The 26,507-nt window shown below is 40.5% G+C and overlaps 1 protein-coding gene across 6 annotated transcripts in view; it reads left to right on the forward strand.

The window, feature by feature from the left end:
- The window catches only part of LOC130568521 (nuclear receptor corepressor 2-like), a 100,637-nt gene that overhangs the window by 54,297 nt on the left and 19,833 nt on the right, over positions 1–26,507 (forward strand). For all 6 annotated transcript variants that reach the window (XM_057357440.1, XM_057357444.1, XM_057357446.1 and 3 more), the window contains 15 exons: positions 1,054–1,242; positions 2,567–2,680; positions 6,431–6,487; positions 9,585–9,637; positions 11,482–11,548; positions 12,245–12,417; positions 12,515–12,605; positions 13,034–13,212; positions 13,640–13,694; positions 13,821–13,919; positions 19,759–19,886; positions 20,857–21,014; positions 21,525–21,587; positions 25,642–25,784; positions 26,064–26,199. In XM_057357440.1, the coding sequence (XP_057213423.1) occupies positions 1,054–1,242; positions 2,567–2,680; positions 6,431–6,487; positions 9,585–9,637; positions 11,482–11,548; positions 12,245–12,417; positions 12,515–12,605; positions 13,034–13,212; positions 13,640–13,694; positions 13,821–13,919; positions 19,759–19,886; positions 20,857–21,014; positions 21,525–21,587; positions 25,642–25,784; positions 26,064–26,199 (1,705 nt within the window). The remainder of the gene's footprint in view (positions 1–1,053; positions 1,243–2,566; positions 2,681–6,430; positions 6,488–9,584; positions 9,638–11,481; positions 11,549–12,244; positions 12,418–12,514; positions 12,606–13,033; positions 13,213–13,639; positions 13,695–13,820; positions 13,920–19,758; positions 19,887–20,856; positions 21,015–21,524; positions 21,588–25,641; positions 25,785–26,063; positions 26,200–26,507) is intronic.

Raw genomic sequence — 26,507 nt, forward strand, 5'->3', positions numbered from 1 at the left:
GATGCGGCATTCCGGCCACGCGCATATCTCAAACAACACGTGAGAACCGAATACAGTCCTCTTTTGCATCTTCTTGGGAATATTTAAATGGTAAGTCTTAAAAACGTACAAATTATAAATTTCCCAGGACGATACAGCACTGGCCCGATCGGGCAAGTGACAGTTCTCTCAACTGGCCAGAGGATGTCCCATGCTGTCCCCGGGCCATTGGGCAGTCCTTTATGTCGAGCCCTGTGTACTACTGTGTTACCATCGTTTAAATATGTATTTTTAATAGGTTTGAAATGAGAGAAGAATGTGTTTGTTGCATCTTCGTCCAAGAACTAAAAACGTCCTTGAGCTATCATGCTATGTCATGCATTCTGACACTGTTGAACGTGCTGGCTTCTCATGCTTAACATGGTCAACTTGTTAAAAAACGAGTTGGACGTATGACGTAGTATTTCTGTACTTGATACACTTGAAAGATCCTGGACATGAACTGCACGCGGTAAGTCAAACTAAGTCATACGTCTGTGTTTTGTTGGCAATCGGCGTATACGTGCATTATGTACAAAACACGAAGGAATGATGTGTTGTGAGCTCGTGCTGTAGTTCCATCCCACTCTCTCCACTAGTCCCACCTCTAGCAGCTCGTGTTTTTCAGGAAATAATCGTACAGCTGTATCTCTCTTTTATAAATATGATCAAACTAAATACTCTTCGAAGACACGACGTATGCAATACTACTCTATAGGCACTCAAGATGAATATGAGATTGGCAAAAACTGCCTGTGATACACGGTATTTAATTAGTGGTGCTTGTTATGGCAAGTAGCGCAAATACTGTTGCTCATGTTTCAACAAACCCTTAACCATAAGTATTAAACTTTGGCATGTAACTAGTTCTGCTGCACTGTCTGTGGTACAACAATAAAATGTGACAACATCCCATTGAATTGCATTGAACGGGTGAATAGTGAGAAAATAATATTACATGTGCCATGTTCTTCTGAATAGAAAAGTTGTCTTCAGTTCATCGATGTGACCAAATGCTCTTTTGTGTTTGTGCAGGAGCACAGCAGCAGCAGTTCCATTGGAAAAATCGAGCCCGTCTCTCCTGTGAGCCCGGTACCCATGGAGCCCGATCTGGACCTGGTTCCCACCCGTTTCTCCAAAGAAGAGCTGATCCAGAACATGGACCGCGTGGACCGGGAAATCACCATGGTGGAGCAGCAGATCTGTAAACTGCGTAAAAAACAGGTAACATTACAACCTAGACAGTTCACACAAAGCTTTTTATTGAGAAGAAAGACTTTATAAGTACAGCTTTCAGGGTGGCTATTATCCAAAGTTCAGTTAGCATTATGTAATCTGGACACTTTTGGATCTACAGTAACAGTCGTGTGCAGAGTTGTGATTGCTGTGTGGTTCTAGCCTCAGCCGGCCACATGACTGCAGACACTTCCACTGTTTCCACTTTATCTCCATACTCCTCTCGGCCGCTCTCTTCTTATATGGCATGCTTTCACATGAACTGTGATGTAAGTGTTAACACAGCAGTATAATTGTAGGTCAGTTTTCTTAAGCTGTATTATTTTTACATACATACACACATGGACTTGTCCATAGTAAGTGTATAAAGGGTAACTGTAGAACATCTCAGGTTTTATTTACTTATTGGGGACATTGAAACAAAATTACAGGCAGACCCCCATCTACTTGTAAAACAGGCCCCCTCCCCACAAATTTTGGACCGTGTCCAAACCCGCAGCTCAATAAATCGAAGCCACCTGCGCTCCATGGGCCGGGCCATTGTGGGGGTGCGGAGAACGGTTTGAAATCTGATTGATTGTATAAGTACAGTCACGCTAGCAAGAAAAACGAACCTCTCCTCATCTGCCCCTCAACCCCACACAGCTTTCCTCTGAAAGCTTTGGCATCTCTTTTCAGTGAGTTAACACACCCTGTCATCTCTTTTCTCTCCCCTCAGGTTTCATCCAAGCATTAAAACATCTGGGGCAATTAAATGGTGCGGTAAACGCTAACGTAAAGAGAGAGATGTGAGAATATCGGATTACCATGTGTTTGTCTGTCTGCGAGGGAAGCGGGGATGGGTCGTTTATTTTCTATTTACTCGTGCACGCACACGTATATACACAATCTTGATCCTGTTCTAGAACTGCTTCATATGAGTGTTTGGTATAAGAGGCCTCTTTCGGGACCCTGTCGGGGCCGGGGTCTCTGTGTTTAGAGAGAGATTTAAAATGAGGTTTGTGTTTGCGTCTGTGTGTAAACTGTAAAATTGTTGATCATTTATCTGTGGCTATAAAGTTGCCTTGTTCAGCCAATCAGAGAGCTTGTTGCTATTAGCAATGCTTTCTGACGTTGAAATAATATTAATAGTAGCACACGTAACATGAGCAGAGTCAGGAGGGCTATTTATGTTGGGTCCAATGTTTACTCTAGCAGGGTCGCATTAAGGATCTTAATTTGGTATCGATTTTATTTGCTTCTCATATCCCTCAAGTTCTTGGATGGGTGGTGGGAAAGTCTTTCACATTGTGTGTGTTTTATTGTTTTTTAGCGACAGCTAGAGGAAGAGGCTGCAAAACCCCAGGAACCAGAGCGTAACGTCTCCCCTCCACCCAGTGAAGCCAAACACCGCAGCCTTGTCCAGATCATCTATGATGAAAACAGGGTACGAATAAAACACACTCCCACTATATGTGCTGTATATATGAAGAGTTTCGACTTTTCATTTACATGGGCATTTTTATCAGGTTCCTACACTTACTTTCAGCAATACCAGATATTTCAGACTTGCCAGAATGATATTTAGCGGGTTTCAAAGCAAAATTATTTGAGTACCGTGTAATATATGTGGAGACCATTGACTCAACATCTACTTCTCATTTTTGACAGAGGGTTTTGCATCTGAACTCTTCATATACTGATTTCTCATCTCGGATGATAACTAGTGCTAAACTGAAACGAAGTGGAGCTAGACTATCAAAGCAATTGGCAAGATGGGCAAAAACTCTGAATTGTTAAATGTAAAATGAGTCCGATAATATGAATAAAATATGAATAATCATTTAAAAACAGCAATAAGCTCTGTGCAGGCACATATTTGAAGTCTATGAACAGCAGCATTGAGACAGGCTGTTAGAATAGAGACAGAAACAGGTAAGTCGAGCAGATGTGTCACATCTTAATGAGAGAAATGGGCTGTTAAATACGTAATGAGGTGCAGCAGTCGAATGATATTGAACTCAACCACCCCATCACACATGACTCAGAAACACAGCCTGTTGTGCTGAATCATTCCATATAGCTTACACAATTCCAAGTGATGATTCCAAGCAATTTCTCGAAGACTTTCTGTAGTGGAGCTCCGGGCTGTAGGTAAAATGTAGGTAAAATATGCTGACAACTTTTTAAAGTCACCATGAAATGGAAGTTGCGATTGACTTCTTTTCCATATCGTGACGTATATTGGAGTGAAATGGCTTCTGAAATGAGAAAAAATGTAGGGCGGTGCTTTTTTTGCCCTTCCTTTTTAATTGATTTGTTGTAAGGGGAGGGCTAAAAATGCCTGGCCATTGGACAGTCAGTATAGTCTTTCCTCTTTTTTTGTTTCTGATGTCATGTGTTGAAGAGTTGTTGTTGAGTGGGGGGTGGAGCTTAATGTTTTTAATTAAAGATTACAAGTGCAAATGAATTAAAAAAAATAATGGTGTGCACGGATAAATCATTTATAATAATCACTGCAACACTGTACAAAACACTTTCCTCTTTGATTTCATGGTGACATTAAGGATTGTGGGCAGAAGTACACACATTTGATGCAAATTCTGTGCAAATAGTGTACCATATGAAAAATATATATTTTAACGCACTGCAGAGCAGGACTAGTAAGAGATTTGGAAAGCAGCCATAGAAAGACAGACAGTCATGACGATACTGATATCTGGTGTTGGTGGTCCCTCTAGTGGGGAGAAACTGAGAAGGTTTATATAAAACAACCCCCCCAGCCCCTTTGGCTTCTTTTCATAGTCTTGTTGTCACTTCCCTTCACTCGTCCCCTCTTTGTTTGAGTAGCAGTAGTGTTTCTATGTCCACATTTACACTCTTAACCCAAATTGTTGACTGTACTAGAAATTTGCGTGGAAACCCATTGCACTAAACTATTTTAGTTTTTACACAGGTCGAAACTAAACAGGTTTAGTTGAATTTACATATCATTTTAAGTTGGCAAGTCAAGTTTCCATTAGTAACCCAGATAGCAAGCAACCATTGAATCAATGTTAAAAAATAATTGATTTGTCAATGTTAACTGCATTGAATCAATATCACTTTTGCACCCGCAATTAATGTTGAAAAACGTTGAAATTTCAACAAATCCCCATTATTGTGATCAGTGTTTGATTTAGTTGGGCTCTTGACTTGAATTTTAATGTTGAGTTGTTTTTAGCTGTCCATGTTATATTGTGGTAAAAAAACTAAGATCCAGTGGGATCAGAAAATGATAGTTTTTTCGTCACTATGAAGTTCTTTAAATGACTTTTGAGTATGTTCTGTCACAATTTTTAGATTTTAATTTTTTGCTGTAATCAGATTCTATTCACGGAACTCTTTGGGCCCCCGGAGTATATGCATTCTTTATTTTAGAATAAATTGTCAAATCATCAGACTATCTTGTATCTTTTGTATCTCTTATCTTGCACAGATGAGTCATAAAGTTTGAGAATAGTACCATTTGAAAGTAATTTCAATAATTTAAGCAGCGAAGTGGCACAAAGGTGGATATTTCATGGTTCTTGCATTTAGCAGCAACAGTGATCACATCAATGTCATATAACAGACACCTCCCTCTGTTGTGTTATCTAGTGTCTCATTGTGTCACATACACTCACGTTCACACTTTCAACCAGTTCTTGACTACCAGACCATATTTATCAGGACGGTTCAAAACACCGTTTGTATCTCCACTGCAGTTTTTTTTACCATACCCTGAATGAAGTCTAGGCCTGTACGTTTATTTCCTGCGTCAGATGGTTCTGACTTCTGTCCTGCCGTGATCTTTTAATCACACCCTCCATCTCTTAATCCATTAAGGCCTCTCATGCAGCGCTATTGCCAGAGAGCACTCATACGTCCTGCCCTATTCCAGGAAGCACTAGACACGCAGAAATCCAAGGAACAGATAGAATGAAGAAGGTAGTTTAATTGAAGGGCCGGTTATTGTGGAAGAGGAAATTGCCTTTTAGAAAGCACATGTTCTCCATTGTACAAACGTTTTTATTTAGGTTTACGTGACCTTAACTTGACACTTTCTTTTAAGATTTCTGTATGTAAATCACGGTTTTGTTTGCATAATGACCGGTTGGCTTTTGACCGTCGTTGACTGTTCTCATATAAAAATGTGAATGTGGGTGGTACTCTTGCATGTTTTATTGTCTTGAATTTCCAAATAAATAGATAAATTGACATTAGGGCTGTCAAATGATTAATTGCGATTAATTGCATCCAGAATACAAGTTTATGTTTACGTTTTATATATCACTGTGTACTGCGCATATTTATTTTGTTTTTATAAACACATGCACATACATGTATACATATAGAGGAAATATTTACACATTGTATTTATTTATATTTACCAATAATTTAAATTCTATATAAATATATATATTTTTATATTAAGTATATACGTGTATGTTTTTATAAATACAAAATTAACATGCACAGTACACAGACATATATTATGCATAAGGCATAATACTGGATGCAAATTTGACAGCCCTAATTGACGTGAAATGAATGAAATTATTTTACTATTTATTTATTATGTGTGAAAAAACCTGTGTAAAAATAGATGAAAATTGGTTGCCTAGCAATGGTTAATTGCTCAGTTTAGCAAAATTTGACCAATCAGAATCCAGTAATCCAGAGAGCTATTAAGTGGCCGTTGCATGGAAATTATAGCTGCATTATTGAGCAGTTAAAAGTTTTCACTCCATCCAAAGTAACAGGTTAAAAATCCTATTATAAGAGAGAAAGTCTGGCCATGTGAAAGAAGAAGTACAGCCTTTTTTGTCACGATGTTCCTTTTTGGGCTCTTTTTTGTGTCATTTTGTCTTTCAGCAGTGAATGTAATCAATTTGTCTTTATTTTCTCTGATTGTATTAACTCCCATGCGATCTTCTCTCTTTCTTCTCTCTCTTTGTGCTTTTTTTTCTCTTACTCTCACTCACTCTCTCTCTCTTTCACAAAGCGAGGATGAGAGAGTTATATGGTACAGGGCAGCAAGTGTCTTCTATTAAGGGCTCTATTATTAGTACATCCCTTACACAGTTGTTTATGTGTGTGCGCTGTAGAGAGCGTGAGATTTGTTGCTGTGGTGATGTGCTGCTGACATGTGCCATTGCATGTGTGTTTTGAACAGAAAAAGGCAGAGGAAGCTCACCGGATCCTGGAGGGACTGGGACCTCGAGTAGAGCTGGTGAGTCCAAATTTCTCTTCCTCCATTCTCTTCTCGTCTGCATTTCCTGTTCCCCCTTCGTTCCAGCTGGGAGGATTTACATTTGTTTATTGGCTGCTGTGGGTCAGAAATGAATTGATCCCATAACTCTTCCAGCAACGCTTGTTTGCTCGCTCACATGGATTATAAATTTGTTTGCTTGATTTCAGCATTTGTTTTAAAGCAAACTAGTTTAGCTTTCGAATTTGTTCAATTTCATAACACCTCACAATGTCAGCTTCAACTAATAGAGGAAATCGTTTTATAGCAGCATCAATTCAGCTCATATAGTCTCATATTGTATTATATATTTTTATATTCTATATGTAATTGAGCAACAAATTATGAATGACTGAATACGATATCATCCTGTGACATCACATATAGCATACTGTATTTAGATCATAGTTCAGCGTGCTTAATAAGTAACTTTTCAAACTTAATTTTAGTTTACATGAAATTTACATCCGAGTTGTATTTAATGATGGTTTTGGCCATTATGGGTCATCACGTAACTTTGTGTATATTCATTGTTAGTAATTTTAACCCTCTGCAGAATTTATTTCATTATAATTACAATGTTAATAATTTTACGATTCGTAAGAATAAAGGTGACACAAATCACTTTCTCTTATGTTTAACAATCAAATCATGCATTGTGAAAGTAGAGCGGCATTATTTAAAATAATCATATTTGACTTTCATTCATGCTCTCTCCAAACCTGTTCAGTTTAAATGATCTGTCTTTTCTCTTGGTGCTGTAATTCATCACACTTTTTTGTAAGTCATGTGAATGAAGTAGTGGAGTTTTTCCTTTTACTGTCAAAGCAAATGGGAATTCAAAACTTTGCTCTGCCTTCCCATATGCTTCCATTGAAGTTTACCCCTTCTGTAGTTTACTTCCGCATTTCTAGAGAATGAAACAAACCCGTGAACTCCTTCAAATTTCCTAATCCACTCCAGAAGAGTAAGAAGACAATAGCTGGGTTTCCATCCAAAGTTGCGAATTTAGCTTATGCCCAAAATTGGAATATCACATAAACATTTGCGAATAAGCACCGTTTCCATCCAACTAGTCAGCCGTCACTTCCTGAGAAGAGAAGAGAAACCAATGAATATTCATATATAATAATTACTTGCACAAGCAGACAAAACACAGTAAATGCGGTGCTTTTGTGGATGCCTGCTGTTTGGGAAACGCAGTCGTGACAGTTCTGGGAGGCAATTACAGAAACACTTTGACGACTTTGCTCAGGCATTTAATAATGACCATAACAACATTTCAGATGCTGTGTTTCAAGATCAGTACTCTGGTTAGTCAGGTTACGCCGTCTCATAGTGCAGTACATGGCTTTTTGGAGGAATTTATTCGGCAAATGCGTTTCCATCTCCCGTTATTCACATGAACCTTTTCGCAAAAAAGAAAAAACACCTCAACCGAGCGTAAAGACCTTTTTTTTTGCAAATTCACAGTTTTTGTTTCATCACTCGTTTCTGATGCGAAACTTCAAAATGCGCATAAAACCAGGGTGATGGAAACCCGGCTATTGTTTGAATTGGACCAGTTTGTTGCAAACAATTTAGAACCTGTGTATATGAAGAGTTTGGTTCCAAAACGCTATAAATCCATTTGGATTAATTTGAGTAAAAATGTGTTTTCTTTACAAAGAAAGTGGCAAGATGAAAACCACTATTTTCTGTTTCAAAGTTTCACATAGCATCTTTAGGTTCTAGTAACAAAAAATTCAAATCCAGATTTTGATTTTAAAAGATTTATTATAAAAACTGATCATTTTTTATGCAATAAATCCATAAAAAAATTTTTTCAAAATGCAATAAATCCATTGAATCAATATAAAAGTTATTTTTCATATTGAGACTGTTGAAAATACACAACAAAATGAGTTGATCCACATATGACAGCCTCTGAACTCAATACAATACTAATCTTACATACAGGCACTGGACTAAAAATACATTCAATCAGTCATCGCTCCTAAGATGAATTCAACGGGTCATCTTTTTAATGCTATAAATTAGTGCCTCGTCTTTTTAATCTCCTCACGTAAATGATTCGATTTCGATGTCTTACGTTTCTTCCCCGCCGCAGAAACCCGCACAGGTTCATTAATACCGTCAAAATGATTCATTTTTGTGTTTGTTTGTTGGACACAAAGTAGATCAGCGAAACTAGGAGCCAACTGTATTCAGAGCCATTACTGTTTACAATGTGTGGAATGGTGTGCTGTGATTGGTTGAGCAGATATATCGCATTCTGCAGAGAAGTGAGACTGGCGTATGGTTTTGAAAAAAAAGGGGAGAAAACACGGCGGATATCGCATTTTGCGTAAAATTAAAAAGTGACTTTTCTATACCGACCTGATACAATACTGATTTTGATACAAAACCCGACATTTTTTTATCGCGTTTTGGAACCAAACTCTTCATATATATTTCTTTATTTCTCACTATATGTATATTTGCACATTTTGCACTCGGATTGACAAGTATTGCACATGAAATCACTCTGGTTCTTGATCAGGTCACATTGTTCACTTCTATGTGCTTGTGTAGCCTCACAGTTGCCATGTTTGAGGTGTTTGTATGTCATTATAAGTCGAGCCTGCTGCTGTAACACAACCTCTGCTGTGTGAAATATAAACTCTTTCAGCCCGGCGTCGGCACAGTGTGCATTACACTACAGCCTGTTGTTCACAAGATGGCTGTTGACCACATGCAGAAGTGTTTGGCACGGCTTCACCCTTCTGTCAGAGTAGACCCAAAACAGACCAATTGACTGCCAGAGGCCCCATTAGTGACATCATTGAACAGTCCTTCCGGTCAGCCATACGGTCAACACATTTATTGTTCCATATGGACGTCTTGTGATGAATCCATCTCTCAAACCAGAGTGCAGTGATGATGGCAGAAGCGTTTAGATGTGGTACTAGGCTATGCTAATAAAAAAAGTGGAGCCTTAGAAAAAGCGATGTTCTTCCCTTGATGTGACCGCAGCATCTGTGTGAAACTAAACTCTGCCTCTTTTATCTCTCACTTTTGCTTCTGTCTCCTCCTACAGCCTTTGTACAACCAGCCGTCTGATACCAAGCAGTACCACGAGAACATCAAAATGTGAGTAGGCCGTTTCTCCTGTCTCTCCTTCAGAACCAAAAACAACATCCATCGAGAGAGCTGTACAGATCTCTAAAGCTTCACCAAATGCATTCACGCATCATTCCACCTGAACTACTGCAGTGTTCAGAGATATTGAGCGATGAGACTCTAAAAATTCTAATGTTATAGTTCCTCAGATGTTTATTTCAATTGCTGTGGTTTTGTTTGTACAATCGTGTTTTATTTGAACTTAGACCTTCCGGGCATTATTATTGTTCTTGAAAATATTATGATTGCTCATTTGGCCTTTTACCAACCAATGGGTTATTTGGCCTCAGAAGTGTTTAGGCAGGCAGAGAACAGAAAGTGTGTGTGGTTATGAGAGAGAGAGAATACATATTTCAGCTGTTCTTTGATCAGGCACAAATGAAAGATTTGTTCGCAACAGTCCTTTATCAACCTCAGCAGCAGTGATTCATGGGTAATGATCACAACTGTGTAGTGATTTGGTAAGAGCGTGTACGGGTCAGGGGTGTTGTGAATGGGATGTTAAGGTTCAGGCTGAATTGTGGTTTCCAGCGCATGACACACAGCAGCTAATCCTGCAGCCATCTGCTGCATAATGCAGTGCCATCTTTGTACCTAGACACTTAATCTCACCCGTGCATGTAACACACACGTCAGCTGGTTGAAGACATCCTGCCAAGTTCAACAATAATCTGTAATCGTGCCAGTGATTTAATATCATGCTGATTTTCCTCTAAAATAGCATGCCGATCTAAACACAGTTTCTGCTCAGTGTATGCCTGCGCATATGAGAGTATTTTTTAGCAAGCCTGTAACTAGCGAAGACCTCATGAAGTGTTTAAAGAATTCACTTGGCACCAGGAATTCCTCCATAACATGCGCAAGCACAGATCTAATAAACACTCTTTTTATATTACCAAATCACTTGATTTTCATGTCGTATATTATCATCACTTCCTGTTTTTGCTTCGGTTTGATGCCTTTGGTCCGTGTTGCGTTCATATTTCAATCGATTTTCAGCGGTCTCGGACCGCTTGTTTGGTGCGCACCAGGGTTCGGGTGGCAATGTTCACACTTACACAAATAAACCGCACTTACAGAGCAATCGCGTTTTAAACGAACCAAACATGGCATTTGTGAACACACCCTTACTCACCCTGTTGTCATTTTAAACCTGTTTGATTTTCTTCCACAGAACACAAAATAAGATATTTAAAAAGTGTTTGGACCGAAAACCATTGGTCCCTATTGACTTCTATTGCATGGACACAAAACCAATCCAAAAGTCAATGAGGACCAGCGTTTTTTTGTTACCAGCATTATTCAAAATATCCTCTTTTGTGTTCTGCAGAAGAAAGAAAGTCATACAGGTTTGAAATGACAAGAGGGCGTGTAAATAATGACAGAATTTTTATTTTGAAGGTGAACTATTCCTTTAAAGACCGAGAGGTCGGAGGCCAGAAATAAATCAGGATGGAGACAATTCATCTGACCTATATATCTAGCTTACTCGCTTACCCATACGTCCCCAAATGTTTGTTACGTTACGCCACATTTATATTCTTTTTAAATGTTAATGTGCGTCTTAGGTGATGTGTTTAATTATATTTCTGCCTTTATGAGTGAGCTTAATTTTACTTTCTATTTGCTTAGCACAGAATGAATGTAGCTGAGAGTGTTTTTATTGTAATGACTAATGTCTTTTGCTCACTGTTGTGTACACACACACACACACACACACACACATGAATAGAGATCTCACTTGATATGCATATGTGAAAACAGGAAAAATGAGGTGATGTTGTGTTTTAATATCTTTTTCTCCTCCTTTACAGAAATCAGGCAATGAGGAAGAAGCTAATTCTTTATTTCAAAAGAAGAAACCATGCTCGCAAACAGTGGGTAAGTAAAAGCACCCAAACACACAGCGCTGTTGCATTTGGGCTGTCTGTACCTAAATATTAAGTGCATTAGTCTATTATTAACAGCTCTGAGAAAATCATGTTGAAAACTAACCAACAGAATATAACAGACAGAGAACTGGGCTGGGCAGGGCTGTGCATCGAAACCTAGCGCACTCTATACCTAGACAACTTTGGGTGTCATAGGTGTGTTTTAAAGGTGCTGTGTGTAATTTTTTCGTAGGATTTATTGACAGAAATGCAATATAATATACATAACTATATCTTCAGAGGTGTATAAAGACCTTACACAATGAAGTGTTATGTTTTTATTACCTTAGAATGAGATATTTCTATCTACATACACCGTGGGACCCCTTACATTGAATAATACACCATGTTGTTTCTACAGTAGCCCTAAATGGACAAACTGCTCTACAGAGCGCGTTTGGTAAATACGTTATCTCCTTCGGCAAAGAAGCAAAAATGTGACGACCTCTTAGTTCTGTGTCAGCCACCGTAGTGCTTCGAAAGGGAGGGGTGAGCGGTGGAGTGAGCCGTTGGTTGCAATTTGCAACCTCACCACTAGATGCCGCAAAATTTCATACACTGTCATACTCTATAAATAGGTAGACATTTTCAGGTTTAAGATCTTATTGTCTTTAACGTTCTAATGGGTGTCTGCATGTGCGTTCAGGAACAGAAATTCTGCCAGCGCTATGATCATCTAATGGAGGCCTGGGAGAAGAAAGTGGAGCGCATCGAGAACAACCCACGCCGAAGAGCCAAAGAGGGCAAAGTACGTGAGTACTACGAAAAGCAGTTCCCCGAGATCCGCAAGCAGAGAGAGATGCAGGAGCGCATGCAGACGTGAGTAAAGTGAACGTAGCCTTGAGCATCAGATGTTGCAACGAAAGAGTACGTGTGTGGTTTCAAAGGCTTGCGCTGACAGTGTTTGCGTTTACAGTCGAGTGGCTCAGAGAGGAGGGGGACTGGCCTCAGCAGCCCGCAGCGAACATGAGGTTTCGGAAATAATAGACGGCATCTCCGAACAAGAGGTACGACAGTTTCTTTAAGTGGATTTTATACACACTTGATGCTGTTTGTTTTGATATTTTGTGGTTCAGTGCTTTGACCACTTAAAGTGTGGATTACAGTAAGTGTCCATAAAATGTTTGCGGTCACATGCACTTCCACAATGGACAAGCACACCCGATCATGCTATTATGTGGAAGCGATGTGGTCGTTTCACGTTCGTACCCTTTCCAGACAAAGTGACTTCAGTGACTTTATAACCCAAGGTCTGTTGCACAACCAATGAGGTTTTGTGGCTCATGCACTTCCTAAACGCAGTAACACGATGCAGAGGCCACATATTTGCTGACTGTTGTTTCTTCACCTCGCTCTTACATTCCAGTTAGGTTTCTCGGTTTCATTTGACATTTTTTCATTTCATATTTACTACGGCCTCTTTTTCTCTCCACAGAACTCGGAGAAGCAGATGCGCCAGTTAGCTGTGATTCCTCCAATGCTGTTCGATGCCGAGCAGCAGAGGATAAAGTTCATCAACATGAACGGCCTGATTTGCGATCCAATGAAGGTCTACAAAGACAGACAGGTCATGAACATGTGGAGCGAGCAGGAGAAAGACACCTTCCGCGAGAAGTACGTTCTGCGCTTAGCTTGCTTGTGGATTTTGCGTGAAAGAAAGGCTTGAAGAGTCTTTCACACTTAGCCTGATTGCGTGATTTGATTGCCACAATGGAAAATGAATCAGGTTGTGCAATGTATTATGTTGTGTCATTTTCATAACTTTGACTTTGTGATGTTATTTCCCGTATTTGTTATGGCATTTCTCAGTTTTTGCAATTCAAATCTCTCCAAAATGTATATGTGATTTCTTGTTTGGATCTCAAACATTTATGGAAGAGAGAAAGAGATATTGTCTGGTCTAATTGTTTAGTGTTACCTTTACTGGGTGAATGAGGAAGTTTGTTGGCTATACCAGCCCTGCGTCATGCTAGATAACCGCATTAAAGTTTGAGAGCGACAGCATTACGTTCTTGTTTTTCAACATCTTTTTTCTCTGCAGGTTTATCCAGCACCCGAAAAACTTTGCCCTGATAGCCTCCTGTCTGGAGAGAAAGGTACGCCTGTGTCTTTATGAATACCATCATATAGGCTCTGCAGTCTGTGTGTGTAGACCATATGTACATGATCAAAGTGGATGACTGGAGAGATTAAGCTTTGGATTGTTTTTTGTGTTTGCGAAGACGGTGGCCGATTGCGTCCTGTTTTACTACCTGACTAAGAAGAATGAGAACTACAAAAACATTGTTCGAAGGAACTACCGCCGGAGAGGCAGGAGCCAGGTGAGACTTCATCTCCCAGCATGCGCTTTTCTAATGCTGCGTTTCATTAAAGGGGCTTCTTTTTCGTGTTTATGACATCTGGCCATAAAGATGTTATGTTGTTCGATCTTGAAGTTAACAAAGAAACAAAATAGAGAGAATTTGATAAACAGGCTTTTATGCGTGTACTGTAAAACTTCTTGGCTTCTAGGATACAATACTTGTATCAACATATTGTCTTTTTAGACATTATAAACAAGGACTGTCATTTTTAAACACAAATTCACAAAACTTTATATTTTATATATTTTTAAGGTCTTATTTTGAAAAATGTGTTTAAAAAATGTTGATTACCGTAACCGTTAAAAAGAGAAGCCTTGATGTCTAAGCAGCCTTTTATTAATCATATCTAATTAGACTTTCATAAAGTTTATTTTCATAGAAAATTATAAACGTTATAAATTATAAAACTACCTGTTACGGCAGTGGTTCCCAAACTTTTTACAATGACGTACCCACCAGGGATTTAACATCATTCTGCGTACCCCCTTTCTTACAGTCAAAATTTTGGTCTCAAACATTTTTTTAATTTGCATTCTAAATACATGTAATTTTCTTTTATCAAACAATAAATGATATATGACTCATATATAAATAAATGACTCGCTGTTTAACGAGATGGATGTGCTTGAAATGACTTGCATAACTCTGTGATGTTTGGTTGTATCGGAGAAAGTCTGAGTCTCAAATCATTCTCTATGCAGAGTCTGTGTCGATATTTGTTCTTTATGTGGGCAAGTGCTGAAAACCCACTCTCGCAAGATACGTTGTGGAGAAGGGCAGTAATGTTTAAGTAAGGCAGGATACTCTGCATGCAAAGCTATCCAGAAGTCTGTCAGTAATTTTTGTGCGAAGTCAATTCTCAAAGCGCCACTCGTAGAGATTTCAATGAGACTCTCTCGCTCAGAAACAGGAAGGTGCGCTGTGCTGTTTGCAGAGAATGGATTGCGAATCCAGGTGTTTGAATTGTCTGTCTCGGGAAAGTACTTGCGCAACTGCGAAGACAGCTCAGAAAGGTGTTTCATTATGTCACACTTAACGCTGTTAGTAAGGCTGAGTTAGTTTGCTAGCAAAAAAACATGCAATGATGAAAAGGCTTCGGTGTTGTTCTCGTTAATGCAATTAGTCCAGAGAGCAAACTTTCTGATCATGGCCTCAGTTTTGTCCTGTACATTAAATATGGTTGTGGCAACTCCATGCAATCCGATGTTCAGCTCATTCAGACGGGAAAGAACATCACCCAGATAGGCTAATATTGTAAGCCACTCTTCGTCATGTAAGCGGTTACTCAATTCAAAGGGATGGTCGATAAAAAAAGCTTTAAGTTCATCCCTCAATTCAAACAATCGTGTGAGAACCTTTCCCCTGGACAGCCATCGTACATCAGTATGTAGTAACAATGTGACGTGGTCGCTGCTCATTTCATTGCACAATGCAGAAAACAAACGAGAATTCAAAGGCCTTGCTTTAATAAAGTTTACAATTTTTACAGCATCTTGCAAAACTTCCTTAAGACGTTCAGGCATTCCTTTGGTGGCCAGCGCTTCTCTGTGGATGCTGCAATGTACCCAAACCGCGCAGGGCGCAACTGCTTGCACACGTGTTACCAGTCCACTCAGCCTGCCTGTCATGGCTTTCGCTCCATCAGTACAAATGCCCACACAATTTGTCCACTGAAGTCCATGTGATGTTACAGAGCCATCTAAAAACTTTGAAAATCTCCTCTCCAGTTGCTCTGCCTTCCAACGGTTTGCAAAAAAGTATATCTTCCATAACTGAACCATCATAAATATACCGGACATATGCACGCAGCTGAGCCAAACCAGCTACATCCGTTGATTCATCGATTTGTAAAGCGTAGAATTCGCTGGATTTTATGCAAAGCAATAGCTGTTTTAAAACGTCTTCTGCCATATCAGCGATGCGACGTGAAACTGTGTTTTCTGATGACGGCATCTTCTGTATTGTTTTTTGGCTTTTTCCCCAAGCATAATACCCGCAATATCAGTTGCAGCAGGAAGAATTAAGTTCTCCACAATAGTATGGGATTTGCCCGTTTTAGCCACTCTGTAACTCACCATGTAGGATGCTTCCAGTCCTTTCTTATTAAGGTTTTCTGACGCTGTTATAAGGGCCTTACTACTCCCGAGTTGTCTTAACTGTCTTTCGAAAAACTCTCGTGGTTATTTTTCAAAGTCGCATGCTTTGTTTCTAAATGCCTGCGCAAAAACGCTGGCTTCATGCAGTTATGAGAGAGTACTTTTGCACATATAAAGCACTGTGGTTTGGGATTTTCGTCACTGCCAATGTAAGTAAATCCATATGAAAGTATTTCTCATCATATTTATGCCTTTTTGATCGTCTTTCTGTGAACTGCTGAACCTGAGTTGACGCTGTAGTCTCCGATGCATCGCTATCTGTGTCAGTGTAAACCATAGCGGGTGGTTGATTTACACCTGCATCTTTGCAACCACATATCCATTTTAATTTAACAAGCAGTTGTTGCTTCGTTCCAAGCCGTGTGCAGTCGAATTACATGCGGTACGTAAAGAAGTGCGCTTACGCATGAGTGGACGCATATTTTTTGATTGGATGTCATGAATGTGACCTTTTATGGCACTACGTGACTACTATTTTGCTGTGTGTACACTAGAGGGAGAACGTCTTTATATTTAGCTTGTGAGAAAAACATGACTGGTTGATTGTCAGGTGCGTTATAATTAAGTAAACAGTAGATTTCAGGATTTTGTTCACGTACCCCCTCCGTCACCTGGCGTACCCCAGTTTGGGAACCACTGTGTTACGGCAATGATAACCAATATTGTCGCGTAAACAGTTCGACAAGAAAATATGACTTTTTTGTCACTGAATTGTGTTTTATATTTAAAATCTTAACCCGGTCGGGCAAGTGATTCAATTGTATGCACTGGCCCCACCTTAAAAAGTAATAAACAAATAACTAGAAAATATTATATATTTGTTTGTTGGTTTTTTACCCAAGTAATCTCAATAAATAAGGTAATGATATAAAATTATTAGCCTAACTGAAATTTCAAAAACTGATGAAGACAACCAATCAGTAAGTATTAAAATAAAAAGTAGCCTAGTATGTGCAGCAATAGCACAAGTAAATGTAATAAAGAAAACATACAAAATAAAAACGAGTGCTTTTTAGATGTTTCAGGTTGATCTAATAGTAGTTATCAGGTACAGAAATTAAATAACCAAATGTAAAATAAGCCTTTATTGTCTTCATCATATAAATTAAACCTTACTATAGTTATAATGTAATCAGTCAGGAGCAGTGAATGTTTTTCTCTTCGTCCTTTGTTGTTTGATGAACGTTAAAAACAGAGATGTTTATTATGCTGCTGCCCCTTTAAACTATAACACGCGCTTTGTTTCCAAACTATTTCTGTTTACGTAGAACATAATTGATTACTTTTACAAGGATACCTGCTAATATGGGCATTTTGGCGTAATTTTGTGTGGCTGTGTAAGAAGTGAAACAGAACTCAATTCAGTATTTTGCGTTCTTTGACATGCGGCTTTCCGGTGTTCTGTCGATTTATGCTACCCATCGAATTTTGCTACCCTAGTGTTGTGATTGGGGGAGGGGTAACTTAGGTGTAAGGGTTGGGGGGGAGGGGTTAGTCCTGTTTTGTATGGTGGTAGCAGTATTTAACAGGGTATCACAATTGATCAGAACACCGGCAGCGCGCAAATCATACACACAGCCTGTGAGAACCGAATCGAGTGCGTCGTCTCGAGAATATGGCAAGGCTTAAACACTTGCCAATTATAAACTTTCATGCCGATACAGCACTGGCCCGATCGGGCAACTGACAGTTCTCTCAACTGGCCCGAAGGTCTCCCATGCTGGCCCCGGGCCATCGGGCAGTCCTTATTGTCGAGGCCCGTCATGGATTTGATGAAATCCTTTTGTTTAGCATTAACCTGGATGACGCCATGTCTTTGTGACATGATACACTAGCATCTCAGCCGCATTGTTTAGAGTACTTTTTTCATGCGGGTTTTTTGAGTTGGAGTAGCAGTTTTTTTAATAAGTAAAAATATAGAATTGTAGCTCGTGCGTGCATGTCTGTGGCAGCACACTGTATTAAATATGTACATTGTGTACTTGTTTAGTTGTCTCTTCATTCGTTGCTGGTGAGTCGTGATTATAATGATGATGTGAATTCAGCTCAGTATGTGTGTGTTGTGTTATTAATAATAAATCAGTTTGAATCTAATGAGTCTATCACAGAGCACGCCTCAAAGTGAGCTCGATCTACATGAAGCAATTATCTAGCTCCCTGCCCTGCTGGAGTCCATCGCATTTCTCCCATGCTCCCTGCTCAACTTGAACACACACACTTTCATTTCCATTTGTGAGCTGTGAGAGAAAGTCTTAGTGCTGTTGCTTGAATGCAGGAAATGTTTGTTGCTTAGAGAGAGAGAGAGAGAGAGAGAGAGAGAGAGAGAGAGAGAGAGAGAGAGAGAGCAGGCTCAATAAAAGCTGATAGAATAATGAGCTCACAGCCCAAACACATTTGTTTTACTGGTCTTCTGCTGCGGGAACCGCTCTGTTCAGGTCATTAGATATAGCCCGATCTCAATGGGCTCGTGTTAAAACGCTCTCAGCCAATACCAACCCAACAGAGAGAGAGAGAGAGCGGTACAGGGAGATGAGTCTGATGGGTGAGAGAGAGCGCAAGAACAAAAGGAAAACTGACAAACAGAAAGGAAGTTACTGTATGGATGAGCGCATCTGTATATGTGCGTTTAACTGGCCATGAATAACTGTGTGTGTTTGTGCGCAGCGCTGTAAGATGTGGGTAGTTGACATGGCGTGTATTTTAACCGTCCTCAGTAGAAAATGTCTAGTCATTTTTGTCTCATGTTTTTGTCGTTTGGTTGGATAGCAAAGCTAATGTTGATTACATTTGTATTGTTTATGTGGATTTCTAGAGTGGTTAATTTAGTCCTGAGAGGTTTTCATCGTTAATAGGCATAAAAATCGCATTATAATTGTGCATGTGGTTTTTGAGACACTACGTGGATTTTGTACTATTTTTCAGACCGCAGATGGATTGAAATGATGTGATGAATTATAGCGTTGATGTAGTAAAAGCTTGTCTTACTTTTTCTTATACAAATATTAACATATCTTATGTTTGTCAACACTGCGTGCGCTTGGGTGTTTGTGACGTTATACGAGGTCCTATGAAGTTGTACAGCTCAGACGCAGAATGAGGGCACAGAGATGTCTGGATGGATCTCTCTCTCTCTTTCTCTCTGCACTCTTTCACTTCATCGATCGCTCCCTCTCCATCTTCAGTCCCCTCAGATTCTCAGATTATTTTCCCCCTTTCATCCTCCTGTCATCCATTTTCCCTTCCACACCAGCTGTAGTCAAGCGTACTCTTTCTGTCCTGACAAATACAGATGACTTGAGCTGCCTCATAATAACTCAAAGAGAAATTTTTCTGTGAAGGAAAACCCACATACATAGATGAGTGAACCGGGTGGTGAGGGCACTGCTTCCCACTTGCGGGCTTTCTTTTTTCTTCTGTTGAGCAACATGTTTCTTACACACTGTACAGTAACAGGATTTATAGTAAGATTTCTTGGTTCTGCTAAGTGACCTTCCTGATTGAAATATTTAAAGCACATTCATCTGTCACATTGACGAACATCAATCCATTTTGTCCTTTATACAGGTAAAGAAAGCGCTAACAGGAAGTGATGCTATTAATGTTCCATTAAGTTATTGCGTTTTGATTGGCTCTGCCCACAGAACAACCAGCAGGCACAGCAACAGGTGAACCGCAACAGCCAGGAGGAAAAAGACGACAAGGAGAAAGAGAAAGAGGCAGAACGCGAGGAGGACAAAGCCGAGGGAGACGACAAGGAGGAGGCAATAAAGTGAGTGTCTTTATCAATCTTTTGCTCACCTTTTCTCTCTCTGTTGTTCCGCAGCGGCCACAGAACTTGTTTGTCTGCGATTCAGCTTAAACGGAGAAGGCACAGTTATATAACCAGCAGGTGGAAAAAGCATTCTGCTGACTTGCCACTCAACACTGGTGTTAAAATCCTCCGACTTAGAGCTCTTTTAGTCGCTTGGATCTCGCAGACTCCTGGCTAAAGCTGACCAAACTCAACGTTACAGTTTCCCGGAACAATGGCTGTGTCAAATACAGGTTCTATGTCATTTCAACCTCATTTTGGGAGCTGTTGGTTGGCCAACACTAGTGCACTCACAGGTGCACACTATATTAAAGTACTCAAGGGAAATGCAGGTAACACTGTGTATAAATCTAAACCTGTGCAGTCAGCAGTGCTGTAGGCTGGGATTAGGGCACATTAGCAGCGGCCCCAATACACGGCCCTGAGTATACGCCCCGACATGTCAGCTATACATTAAATGTGTACGTTAAGCCGAATCTGTGCTTCCTCACACCTCTCTCCAGTGAAAGTCACAGCCTGCGGCCACAGCTGGTGCTCCTATTTTTAGTGTCTTTATCTGCAAGATGGATAATGTGCAGGTAAGATAAATGAGGGGCTGCTCGTCCCATGGCCACATCTTTCCATTGTGCCGTGCTGCTGCGGGGGAATTCACTCAATGGGGAGGCAAAAATCTTTTTTGTTTTTTGTTCATTATTGGCATGTCAGATTATAAACATTGTGATTTAGGAATGCTTACTGATTATTAATTGAAAATAATTGCATTAAAGCTCACATTTATAGTTCTGCATCCATCAAGTTACTTCCATTGAAAAAGATTGAAGGTTTAGAGAAAGAATAGTGTTTGAATTATGGGAGTAATATGCCCTGATGTGATTTACTTTCAATAAAAAACTGATGTCATGTTGTTTCTTTCTTTTTTTTCTTGTAGAGATGACACCTCCGGTGAGGACGGGGAGGAGAAAGAGCCACCTGTAGCTGTTAAAGGACGACGCACCGCCAACAGCCGCGGACACCGGAAAGGACGAGTGACTCGCTCTATGACCAGCGAGCAGGAAGAGAATACTTCGCCTCTCAATAATGAACTGGGTTAGCATACACACTCCCTATCTCACACACCCACATGGAGTCTAGTGGATGAACGCCTCTGTATTCTAGTGTCTCTCAAGTCCATTGTGTTCAGAGTCAAATAAGTCCTCAGATGAACTGTGCATGACATTGTTCCATTCTTTGTTTTTTAACTTCAGTTTTTTAGCTTGTCTAGAGGTGATCTTTAGAGCACTTTGACTTATGTAGCTTATCTAGGAGTGTTCTTGAACTTGCATTTATTGTAGTGCAGTTAAAAATGTGGTATATATGTAAGGGTCGGAACGATTCCTCCGGCATCTCTTGGCCTTTCCAAAGGTCCATCACAAGAGCTCTCGAGGCTTTTTCTAATTTCTGTTAACCTTCAGTCTGTTCTTTTGCTTTGTTTATTCAAGTATTCCCTCGGATATAACCTCTTATTCTGTATTTTTTTATTGGTTGCCTCCCGCAGTGATGCAGAGCATCTGTTCTTTTGGATCGATGTGTTATGTCATTGTTTGTTTTGTGTTACAGCAAACCTTGAGATGAACGAAAGCTCGCGCTGGACTGAAGAGGAGATGGAAACAGCGAAGAAAGGTCAGAACTCGTGTGTGTGTGTGTGTGTGTGTGTGTGTGTGTGTGTGCGTGCGAGCCTGCTTGCTTTTTACCACACTGTACATATTGTACAGAAGACTATAAGGTATTTTAATGGATGGAATTAATTGTGCAACACAGAATAAGGTGTATAAAAGTGATCTGGATAAGAGCGAGCAATATTTACAGAAAGCATTGGATGTTGGCCATTTTTCCAGTTTCGTGAAGAGAGTCTGTATAATGTTCATGACCCTTCTTTGCCATTTTATTGCAAATTCTCGGTCATGAATTTCATCACATTAAAATGTGTTACATTGAGCTATGATTACACTTGGATTGGCGGCTCAGGCGTAGTCATATTAGCCTAAGTATTTACCACATAAGGGGTGGGGGAAGTGTTGAATTTTATGAATGATGGGCATTCCAGCTTCGTGGAATTCTGCGGCCGCGATAAGAACGGCAACCCTAAGCCTAGCAACTCCACAAACATTTACTCCGACGCTAGAGGACATGCTGTGCCCTTGCCCTCATTTCACAATTCACACACACGTCTGAATGCGCTCGCTGTGTTTATACGACGGTTGACATTTAACTAAACGTCTCAGAACAAACAATAAGAGCTCTATTAAGAGATCTTTGAACACACTCGCACTGGATTATATAAGCAGAACGCATGAGTAATGAGCGAAGCCTTGATCTTTTGTGTGTGTCAGTGTTTGGACTGTAATGTAGACGGCCGTTCGTCTGACCTAGTTGAGACGAGCTCCACGTCGCTCTGCTAACAGCTCTGTTTCTCTGGCATCGGCACTTTAGGTCTGATCGGTCAGGCCGCCTGTTCCACACTGTTACTTGATAACTCTGCATTAATGATAAAGTCCCTGGAACCGAATCGGATTCGTTGTTTACATTCGACAGGACTTGTCCTCGCGTACATGCCAACATGAGGACGTGTCAAGCAACAGCATCTTAAACAGATACACGAATTCAGAAACCTGCCAGCCGTGCTTTACTCCTTTTTCATGCTTGCTTATCATAACAAAGAATCTTTTTATTAGTAACATTTTACACTTGACAGAAAAGTGTAACAAGCTTGTTTAATTCTGGGCTTCAGAAAGAGAGTGGAAAATGTACAAGTAAAACAAAATGATAAATATTTGTGGTGCAGAAAATCTTGGCTAACAGCGCAGATGCTTCAGAGAAATCATTTTAGTTCACATTGTTTGTACATATTTCTCTTTACTACAGTAGATAGTTCAACTTTAGCAGTCTTGCACGCCAGAACCCTGCTCTACTTATCCTTAGTGTACCTGCCTTATCTTAATCTTTCCTTTACCCCCATATCATGCGAGCCTGACCCCTCTGAACGCCAGCCAGTTACCTCGTGTGCCCTTTAGAAAGCAGCTTATGGCTCTATGTGCTAATCTGTTTATATCTGGTCACTTTTAAAGAGAAAGAGCAGGAATATGCATTGATGGCACTTGGATGTCTCGTTGCATTCCAACGCGCACAGATGAAGAGAGACAAATAGAAAGAGAGAGAGTGGTGGCACAGCCTTTTAAAGGCAGGCTGGCCTTGCATATGTGCATGTCGGTGTAAAAAGGAAGGAAGTTGAGTTTTTTTTGTGCGTGTCCCACGGTGGTTCTCGCGTCTCCTATGTGCTATTTTTCGTACAGGAATATTTGTTAGATTTGATAAATGCTGTCAAACTCTACGATGCAACTCTCACATGAGTGGAGATCACAAGTAAAACCGTTATTTATCTACAGTGTGTACATGGTTCATTCTGTCTGTGTGTCGCCTCTCTCGCTGTTAGATTCAGTTGTATGAGCAGAGAAAGGAAGTGGCTGAATTGTGGGTTGGCACGAATCAGAGGACTTGGCAAGCAGTCTCTCTCTCTCTCTCTCTCTCTCTCTCTCTCTCTCTCTCTCGCTCGCGCGCGCGCTTTCTGAAACTGTTGTCAAGGACTGTGTGCAGAGGTCACTTTGAAGAAAAAAAGCAGGTCAGTTTGGAGGAATCGCTTCCCCTCTGCTTTCTCATGATATCAACATCAAACCTCTCGCAACACCTCTCTCTCTCTTATTTTCTGTTTGCCTTTGATTGTTTGTACATAGATGCCTTCTGGCACAGAGACTGTATCGGAGAGTGCAAAAGAGAGAGAGAGTGATAGAAGAGATCAGATGGGGTTGTGCAGGGAGGGGGAGGGCATTAGGGGGGTGGAGTTACTGCATCTCGGCTTCACTCTGCTGTTAAAGTCCAGCCAAGCGGCAGCCAGTGAAGAGGAGTGGAAAAAAACTGTGGCCTTGAGACAGAGCGAGAGAGAGAGAGCGAGAGAGCGCGTGAGTTTGATAAATACAGAGAGCCAGAGAAGAAAAAAAGAGGGGCGGCTCTGTTTGGAGAGAAACAGCAGCGCGGCTATCGGATAGGAGGAGGGTGTGGGAGCAGAGCTGCTTTTTCCCTCCCAAACGCCACTCACTTTTTCTCTTTCCTGCGTTTCCTCGCGTCGTGCCGGAGCTTCGAGAGCCTCTCTTGCGCATTTCCATGGAGATGGAAGTGTGGGAGAAGATAAAAGACTGATGGAGCGATGAAGAAGCGCCGACCGCTGGACCTTATATCTTCTCCATGCCAGTCTCTGATTGGACGATCCCCAGTCGGCCGAGGATTTTGATTGGACGCAGCGTCGGCACATGATCTTGAATAAACAGAGCTGATTGGACGGTTTCCTCATGGCTTCTGTCTGACTGGAGTACTTGCATTTGGAGGTATCATCTACTTCTGGGTTGTGTTGTGGACTTAATGCAGCATTTTGAAGTGAAACTGCGGTTCGCTGTGAGCTGTGGTTGATGAAACCTGCGTTCCAGGAAGTGTCCTAAACAGACGCTTTGCCTTGTGGTGGATTGTGCAACAATGGACCTTTGGAATGAACCGGCTATGTGAAAAAAAACGTACGGATGAATTGTGTGTTAGCAGGCTTGCATTTATAGAAGTCTTTGCAGCCGTGTCATGCTTTTGAAGTGTTTCTGACAAACAGCTGGAATAGAGACAGAAAGCAAGCTCTGGAGATGGTATTAAGGATAAACATGATAATGTGCAAATCTTCCAAGACATCAAATAATTTCTAGGTTTGTTTGTGCTATTGTGCTCCATACACATGCATTTCTCTTTATCTGTATCTCTCTCTCTCTCTCTCTCTCTCTCTCTCTGCTTCACGGACAGTCTTGTAGCTCTCTTTTAGAGGACAGTAGTGCTGTATTGTAGTCATATGTAATTAAAGTACGAGCAGATATTTAGACTGGACAAGATTTCTAATGTTAAGCTCGAACACAAAACTTGGATTTGTCGTTGAACGGTAAAGGTTTCTGTAGAGCTGACAGACGCCTGCTGAGCGTAAGCTCGGTGTTAAATGATTGAGAACGGTTCATGTCAGGCTGCCGTCCCACTTTCCTCCTTCAGACGCCAAATGACAGCACATGATCTTTGACCTTTTATTGAGATTTCCATTAATGACGTCACGAGGCCAGGCGAATGGGAACGCTCGAGGCTTCTGTAAGCCGGCACACAGGATCTTGTGTTATGTTGACGTTGAGAGATTGCCTGATAGGCTGCGTGTCATATAAATCTTATATAAACGGCACCAGCTGAGGTGTGCTGGCCTATTTTGAGTGCATTTGTCTTACTGTGGCACAGAGTAAGGGAAACAATGTGTAAATACACAAGTTTGTCAGAGTTGTGGCTTGGGAGTTTGTTGGAACTGATATGGAGAACTGTCATGTTGGTCTATAAATCAGATACGGTTATTTGGCAATGTTAACAATTTGCTTGGTCGGTGACAATGCAAGATTGATTGCGGCTTGTGTTAGCCAATCATCTTCCAGTGTTCCTGTTTTTTTGGCTAGTTTGTATCAATAAAGTGGACGAAAGGGCAACAAAAATGTTTTGTGTCCAACAGTCTCTCATGCGTATAAATAACTACGACAATGACACAAACACTCCTGGCTCCGTTTCCTGTTTTTGCTATTGAAAAGGTGAGCATGTTCCTTCTTTTCCCGACACTACGCAGGTCTGCTTCAGTATGGCCGAAACTGGTCCTCCATCGCCAAGATGGTGGGCTCCAAAACCGTCTCCCAATGCAAGAACTTCTACTTCAACTACAAGAAGAGACAGAAACTGGATGAGATACTGCAACAGCATAAAATAAAATCGGTCGGTTTTTATGTATTTTTTAACGTTTGTATATTTTGAAGGATTTAGAGGTCCAGAAATCAGTCGATTATGATTGAAATAATATTCATATAATTAATGAAGAATTAATATGACTGTAAATAAATATAATAATAATAATAATAATGATATTTCTACTACCAATAATAGTAATTGTGATAATAATAATAACAACGGTTTAATCATAATAATGCCGAGAATAATAATGATGATACATTTTGAAAAAAGTATCTAATATGTGTATGGTTTGTGTGTTTGCAGGAAAAAGAGCGCAAAGCCAGGCGTAAAGGTAAAACTGTTCAGAACGAAGAGGCCAGCGCTCCTGCCGCAGACGAGGAGGAGATGGAGGGATCCGGAGTCAGTGGCAACGAAGAGGAGGCTCAGGAGGATGGAGAAGGTACAAATAAAACCATCTCCTATGTGCACACTGAAATCTTATATTAATTTCCCTCTTCATAGCGTGATACAAAGATAGCATTTGAGGCGCGTTACTGATTGACCTTGTAACATAATGAATGATTACACAATCTCTATATAGTTGTTATCTAACGCAGATATGAAACAGTGCACCTTTGGGGCTTTGTGGTTACCAGGAAATCCCACAGCAGCTTGAATCCAAGGGTGTAGAGCATTTCTCAGAACATGAGCAACACGTGGTGGAGAGTCACCTATGACCTCACTCGTGATAGAACCCTGACCTACTTC

Source organism: Triplophysa rosa, linkage group LG17, assembly GCF_024868665.1.
Source record: "Triplophysa rosa linkage group LG17, Trosa_1v2, whole genome shotgun sequence".
Classification (NCBI taxonomy): Eukaryota; Metazoa; Chordata; class Actinopteri; order Cypriniformes; family Nemacheilidae; genus Triplophysa; species Triplophysa rosa.